This window comes from Falco biarmicus, chromosome W (assembly GCF_023638135.1).
Source record: "Falco biarmicus isolate bFalBia1 chromosome W, bFalBia1.pri, whole genome shotgun sequence".
Lineage (NCBI taxonomy): Eukaryota > Metazoa > Chordata > Aves > Falconiformes > Falconidae > Falco > Falco biarmicus.
Genome location: NC_079310.1, coordinates 5,526,610 through 5,534,229, shown reverse-complemented (window position 1 = coordinate 5,534,229; position 7,620 = coordinate 5,526,610). Strand labels below are relative to the sequence as shown.

The window sequence follows — 7,620 nt, the reverse complement described above, 5'->3', positions numbered from 1 at the left end:
GGAAAAGGTCACAGCTAGGACTAGCCGGTTTTTTTCCTTTTTTTTTATTTTCTTTTTTTTTCTCTCTCCCTGAAAGCATCGAGTAAAAGGCCAGACCATGTCTCTGGGAATTCACCATCAAAATGGTACCGAACGCTTTTCCCCATCCTAAGCCCCGTGGAGATGACGGACGACGCCAAGCACTGCCTGCCAGCGGCCGCTGTTCCCGTGGCCAGCGAGCCCCCCACAGCACCAGGGCCGGCGCGTTCCGGGCTGCCCTCGGGCACCCCGGCCGCCCCCCCACCGAAAGGCTGCGGCGGCACCTCAGCGGCGCACAGCGCCCCCCGAAGGGCTTCCTCCGCCCGGGTGAGGGAAACGGACCCGCGGGGACAGGAGGGGACGGACCCGTGGCCCGGGAGCCTTCCCGCAGCCTCAAGGCGAGCCGCGGCGCCCGCCCCCTCCCCCCATGACTCACCCGCCGGCCCGCCCACGGCCAGCGGGGACAAGCCGCCAGCGCCGGAGTCGCCGCCCCAGCCGCCGCGGGGAAGCCTGCGGCGGCCCGCGCTCCCCCGGGGCCTCCCCCGCTGCCCTCCCCGAGCAGCCGGGCTCCCTCCCACTGCCACCCCAAAACAGGCGGGCTGAGGCAGGGCGCTACTTCCGCAGGACGCCTCACTCCAGCGCCCTAGAAACAGCCCAGCAAGGGCGGCGGCGGGGTCGGCCCGCCTGAGGAGCGGCGCCCCCCGGCCGCCTGCCGCTACTGCGCCTGCGCAGCTGCCGCGCTCCGCCGCCCGCTCTCCCCACCACCCATTTCCCTCAGCGGCTCCTGGGGCCCCCTCCCCCCTCCTCGGCAATTTGAATATGCTAATGAGGCGGTTGCTGGAGCCCTATGGTGGGGCGGGGAGGCGGTCACGTGGGGCGGGGACGTGTCCTTCGGGGGGGGCCCGACCTGCCCAGGCTGCCTTTAAAGCGGGCGGCGAGCGAGGAAGTGCCTCGGTCAGAAAGAGTCAGTGTTGGGGTGGTGGGGCTGGGCTGCTCCGCCTGAAACTTCTGAGTAACATCAAGTGGGGGAGGGCGGGTGGTGGTGGGGGGAGAAAGTTAGCAGCAGCGCAGCCCTCTCCGTCTCTCCCTCGTAAACCAGCCTGTGTTGGGCTGAGCAGGCCCCTCACACAAAGGAGGGCAGGGTAGACAGGGCTTCCCCCCCGCCTCGGCAGAGGGGCAGCGGGGAGGCGCCCTTCCCCGTGCAGAGCACTCACAGCCACTTACTCCTCTCCTGTCCCCCATCTTCCTCCCGCCCTGCGGTGCTCCCCTCAGTCCCCCGCCCGTTGTCCATGTAGCCGCCCGGCCGCCGGCCCCTCCGCACTATGCCCATCTTACTCTTCCTGATAGACGCGCCCATCTGGACACCACCGATCTGGACGTAGCCAAAGGCGCTGTAGAGACTTTCATGAAGGTACCGGCTCTGCTTTGCGAGAGAGAGCGAGAGTGACTGCGCGGGGGGCTGCCGGGGGCGCGGTGCGAGGGCGGGCGGGAGTGCGTGTGTGTGCGGGCAGGGAGGGGAGGGTAGGGCAGGACCGCGCCGTGGCGAGCCGAGCTGGGGGGGCGCCGCCGCCGCCTCTCGGCTCACCCTCTGCTTTGTCCCCCGCGCCGCAGCTCCGAGCCCGGGACCCGGCCGGCAGGGGAAACAGGTACATGCTGGTCACTTTCGAGGAGCCTCCCTACGCTATCAAGGTAACCCCCGCTTCCCCCACCCCACCCCCGGCCTCCTGCGCCGCCGCGGGCCGCTGCCGGCGGCCGCCCCTCGCCCGCCTCGCCTGGGCTGCCGGCGGGCAGGGGGAGCTCCGCACACACGGGCTCTGGCGGCGGCGGCGCTGACATCAACATGGCCGACATTTTTCCCTGTGTGGTGTGTGTGAGCAGCAATGAACTGTGGGGGATATTTATTCAAGTTGGAAGAAGTGACAAGGAGAGTTCAGCTTGGAAGGGGCGAGCGGGGGAAGGACCGACTTCAGCCCGGAGAGTCCGGACTCGGAAGGGGACGGCACTTCCCTCAGCCCCGCCGCGCAGGGGGGTGGGGAGGGAGGGGGCGGTGGTCCACAGGACGGTGAACCTGTTGGAGGTCGCTTCGCAGTTGGCTTCCATCTGGGAAAGGCTGTGGGAGAGCTACGTAAATAGCTATAAGGTTTGTGCGTCGGTGACTTCACAGAAACTTACCCCGTGGAACAAATCAAAAATCTTCATTTTATACATGAGGAGCTCTGAGGTTTAAGAGAAGGACGTCTTTTCAGGCTTCATGGAACGACACTAAATATCAGTAACTTCAAAGGTGTTTTGTTAGCATTTGTGGTGAGCAGCATGCAGCAAGGAAGGCACTTTGTAGCCTAACAGGAAAGTGGAGCTCATATCTGGAGAATAAGTCTTCTCACATTTTTCTTTTCAGGCTGGCTGGAAGAAAAACCATGCAATGTTTATGAATGAACTGAAAAACCTTCAGGCAGAAGGACTTACGACACTTGGCAAGTCCCTAAGGACAGCTTTTGATTTATTAAACTTAAATAGATTAGTAACTGGCATAGACAACTGTGGGCAGGGAGGTTGACTATTAATAGGCAGAAAAATCGTAAACCACAAACTACCTAGAGACACCAATTAGCTAGTTATCAAAGTGGCATCGTCATGAAATATGCAGTATGGGGTCTTCATAAGTAAGCAATGCTCAGATAGTTTGAAGAAACACACTTGATGACTATAGTTTGGTAGCCAACCTTTTTTTTTGTAATTTTACTCAGTTTTTATACTGTGAGGTAGCCTTCAAGTTGACCTTCTAATATAAACTGTTTCTTTTTTTGTATCCAGTCTACGTTTCAGAACCTTAGCTGGTGAGCCTGGTGGGGTCATGAAAGCTTTGCTTTCTCTAATACAGTACTATATAATCAAATAAGTACAGTTGGGAGATGAGCCTTTTTACTAACAACACTGCATGTCCAAAAGTACGGAATGGAGCACAACTCTTTCAAAATGCTTTCTTTCCAGTGAGCTTACCACAACTTTTCACTACATACAACAGGCAGGTTTATAAAAATACAGGTATCAGAGCCTTGAGAAGCTGTGCTTTTCTAATGTCTGTTTTGCAGCTATCACTTTAAAGCAGGACTTTTTCTTGGGTTGGGCTCAGTAGTATGAGTTGCTAAAAGACAGCAACTCTAGGTTAAACGTGTGCTTTAGGAAGCGTATGCGGTTCTTTCTGGCACTGGATCAAACCCTGGATTTGTTTTGCATAAAGGACCTTATTAGTATTGGGCAAAGTATATAGTGTATTTTTCACGTGGGATGTACCAGCTTGAATCTCCCCTTTTTTGTTGTTCTAATGTAATGTTTCCTCTATCTGAGGATTAGTTACTGCTCTTGGTATTTAACATGGGAATGTGGTTGTGAAAATAAATCCCCTTTCTCCCCCTCCCCTTTCCAGTCTAGGTAGAGTCTATGTGATAACATGACATGTTTGTTTGGAAAGGAAATTTCAGTCTCTCATATTGCATTTTATGGCTTTGCCACTAGATGAGATCAAGCAAGCCTAAACATTTTTAAAATGCCAGTTTAGTGATGAAACTTATTAAAAAAAAAACAACAACCAAACAACAAACCCAAAACCTGCTAGTTCCACACATGGTTATTTTTTTTTGTCTATTACCATCTGCTGTCCTCTTATACATCTGTGTGCTAATCTTCCCCATTTTCTGATGTTTTTTAGTTAAATGAGCTATATGTTTTTTGAAACACCATAGTAGGCGCACAGATGAAATACTTGCTCTTTCCCATTGCTACTGATAATTATAACATTCTAATTAAACCCATGTCAAATAATTTGTTCTAAGTGAACCAGCAGTGCTCAGCTACTCAATCAAGTGGGCAGTTGAGTTGTCATGACTGTTTTGACTCACTACTTGCAAATAGCTGTTCTTTTGTCGGTGGAGCAATGACTTTGATCTGTTTTGGTTACAAGTCTGTATCGGGGCTTGAAACCACCCTTGCTTATGCATGTTTTTTGCTCTGTTCCACATGTGGAGCTGGCTGTTGAAGAGGTGTTCACATGTGCAGTCAGGTGACTAAATAGAAATTCTAACTTTTTAGTGTCTGCAAAAATAGAATAATATATTGCAAGTGCCATGTCATCTGTAACTGAAGTCACAGGTTCCCATTTTGGCTCTACTAATCAAAGTAGTGGGTTTTCATATATTGGATAAAATTCTGGAGTACTTAAACGCTTGTAGGATGAGGCAGTTAACTTTCTTCAAATTCACTTTGGCCTTTGAGCACTATGTCACCTTATCCTGACAACTTCCTATTGTTCCTGTCTACTACCTAAAATTTGCTCGATAAATGGGTATTTAAATGTACATGGTATGAGAAACTTACACATTCATCAGGGTAATAAAAGTGATCAGAATGCTCAGTTGCATTTGAAGTAGTTTTCACTCAGAACATAAAGTGATGATTCACTACTTTGAAGCAACTACAAATACTAAGACATAAAATAGTAGTTAACTAAAATATAGCAAATGTGTTTGAAGAGTGATTATCTTAGAGCAGGAGAAGAGAATTTTAAAAAAAATGCAATGTTTAGATTATCTTAGGTGTGGTGTTACATGAAGTAATAAATCCAAACTTTTATTAAGGTTTTCTCTGGGAATTTTCTCTGGCTTAACATTTTTTGACTACCATCCTTGTTTTTTGGTGTATTGACAAGCTTCTGAGATATTTGCTAAGTTGCACTTGTTTCACATGTATGAATTGTAAAAGAGTTTTTTATTATACAAATGACAAGACGTGATACAAGCTTATGGGATTGTTTGGTTATGTCATCCAACGGCATGGTGTCTTGTCTCCCTGCTGCGTATGAACTGTTTGTTTAAATGGCAGTGACTCACCATACTTGATTTCTTTCAAAGTAGACCAGAGTTCTCCATCAGCTGACTTCCTGAACAATAGTGATGGCTGAACGGTCATTCAGAAATTGAGGAAAATCTCCTGCTTCATATTTTATTGCAACATTAATGTTTGGATTTTTAATATGAGAATTTATCATATTACTTTTTCAGTAAATACATACTGACTTGGTTGTGAAGGTTGAGTTACCAAGTATACAGCTGCATTAGCTGATCACAGTATCTCATGTTCAGATCTTAAAGGGACACTGTCAACACATTTAGGTTGTCAAGAACCTGGAAGACTTTTTCATAAGCTGTTTCTGATACTAATGTTATGGTATGGCTTTATAAACCCTTAGTCTTGCCTGGGGTTGTTAGATCCATGTTTTTGTCAGCAACAAAAGATTTTGGAAAGTACATGTATTTCAAGGTGACCATTTCTGTAATTTTTACAGCATCTTCAGATAGTGTGCGTTATATTGCTTGAATCCAAGAATAGTTACAGGGTTCCCCCCCTCATAGTATGCTTTGTGCTGATTATGATAGCAGAATGAACCTTCAAATACAGTGTCAACTTTTAGCGTTCACTAAAAATAGTGGTCCTCTTCACCTCTGCATTTTTATGGAAAGCTTAGGAAAAAATAGAGGATTTGGATGTCTTCAGGAAGAAAACAATTTAAACACATTAAGTCAAATCGAAAAAACCATTGTAGTTCATTAACCCAATTTGCACTTAGCAAATTGACTTATCTTTGTCATGTTTTCCCCAGTTCAGCTTCTCCATTGTTTCAGGTAGTCTGAAATACTGAGCCTTTCACTAGCAGATTTTCTGTCGTCTTGGTATACACTCCTAAATCTTATAGCTATGGCTTGTTCAGCAGCACATGGTGTAGTCACAATTCAACTGAGTAGTTTTGAGTGAGGCAAACATGCAGCTGATTATAGGTGATGGAAGGGTTAAATACTAATAGATGCATTTCTCTGTGGAAACAGAAAACATGAAAAATGTAGCTGCTATTATAATACATTACACATGTAAACAGATGATTGAATTGAACCATCTATGTACTTCAGTTATTTGCAGTTTGTAGTGAAGTTTCTAAGACTGAGCTCTGAATCTAAGGTAGGTAAAGTATGTATCAATGGTGTTTTGATACTCATGTGCAAAGGACCAATACAGCTCCCTACCAAAACTTGAATCTGAGGGATGTTTGAAATTGCTAAAGCTTTGATTCTGTGATACTCCTTGTGTTTCTCCTTGCCTATTGTTATTTGCATAATGAACGTGTCTATTTTTTTCAGCAGTATTGCATAGAATAAGGTTTCAGAGGATAAAATGTACATACCTCAGTGGCTTTCAAAGCAGTTGAGTTGATATATCAAGGTATTTTTCCAAAATTTTTCAGGGTGAAATTTCATGTTAATATTGTGGCTAGAAACAGCATTTTTCATAACAGTAAGCTTTTTATGAGCTTTTAATCTCACAGGAGTATCTTGTACATGTTCTTCAGCATCGTAATTATTATTGATACAGCAAAACTGGCTTAGATATGAGTTTGACTTTTAAACAAATTTGATATAACAAAAGCACATGCTAACTTAGTTGTTTTGAAACAGAAAAGGCAACTATAATGCTCCTGTAATCCAAGTGGACTTGGGATAGGTATTTTTGAGTGATGAATAAGTTACTCTCTGGATTTAAACTAATGCAAGAAACACTGTTTTGATGACTTACCAGGACGTGTGCAGTCTTGGTGAAAGCCTTTTTTTTTTCTGCAGTGCATTTCACATATGTACAGAAGCATAAGTAAGAAACTTTGAGGCAAACTGAAATCTGAATGAAATTCAGCTGATTAAGAATATTTTGGGAACTTAAAAATATGCTAAGAGCTGGAAAGGCCTATTTCTGACCTCAAAGTTGGAAGGTGTCCTGTGTATAATGGCATTTATTTTGAACACCACTTTTTTTTTTCCCAAGGGTTTTAGTCATACCTTGTATGACCATCAAACAATTCAATTTTAGGTTAACTGTTACTTTTTAGTTTTCTCAAATATGTGATTAAACCCATTTGTAGCTACAGTAACATTATGGCTGATGAGTTCACACAGTAAAGCTTTGTGTTGATCTGTAGAGATCAGTATGTTTTGCCGTAATGGCTTAAATAGTATTCCAAATACATGTAAATAGCATATCTAGGAGATCAGGTCTAATTGTGCTTGTAGGCATACAACAGCTTTGATTTTAAATCACACATTGTAGACTGACTCCTTTCTTACATGCTTTTCTGTGTCTAAGATATGCTGAGCTTAAAAAAAGCCTACTCACACTTACGAAATATTGTCCCCTAACATTGCGTACATTATGCTTTTGCAGTGTTATGTTTTTCTTTAAATTTTTGAGCACTTTCATTTTCTAGTTGTTTTTTCAGGATTGTTACTGGATTTCCTTGCTTCCAGAAGTCCAAAACCTTTGAGCATGACTTCTGTCTTGGCATTCTGAGGTCATAAACACTGGAATGGCCTGTGTTGAATGTGCATCCAAATTTGGAACCAAAGTTTAGGTTAGCATTTCCTGCTTTGTCATGCTTGCACGGTTGCACAGACAGTTTGCTTCTCATGTTGGTGGAGGCAGAGGTTTGTGCTTCTAGACCAGCTTTTGCATTCTCTCCATGCCCCCCCCCCCCACCCACCCACCCAAACGGGAGAATTTCAGACA

The 7,620-nt window shown here is 45.7% G+C and overlaps 1 protein-coding gene across 1 annotated transcript; it reads left to right on the top strand.

Annotated features, from left to right (window-relative positions):
- The first annotated feature begins 970 nt into the window (after positions 1 to 970).
- On the top strand, positions 971 to 3,032 carry LOC130142151 (integrator complex subunit 6-like). Its single transcript, XM_056323635.1, is given in 4 exon segments — positions 971 to 1,365; positions 1,368 to 1,429; positions 1,630 to 1,707; positions 2,417 to 3,032. Coding segments are annotated over 4 exon segments (324 nt in total). The 5' UTR covers positions 971 to 1,340; the 3' UTR covers positions 2,576 to 3,032.
- The last annotated feature ends 4,588 nt before the right edge of the window (positions 3,033 to 7,620 follow it).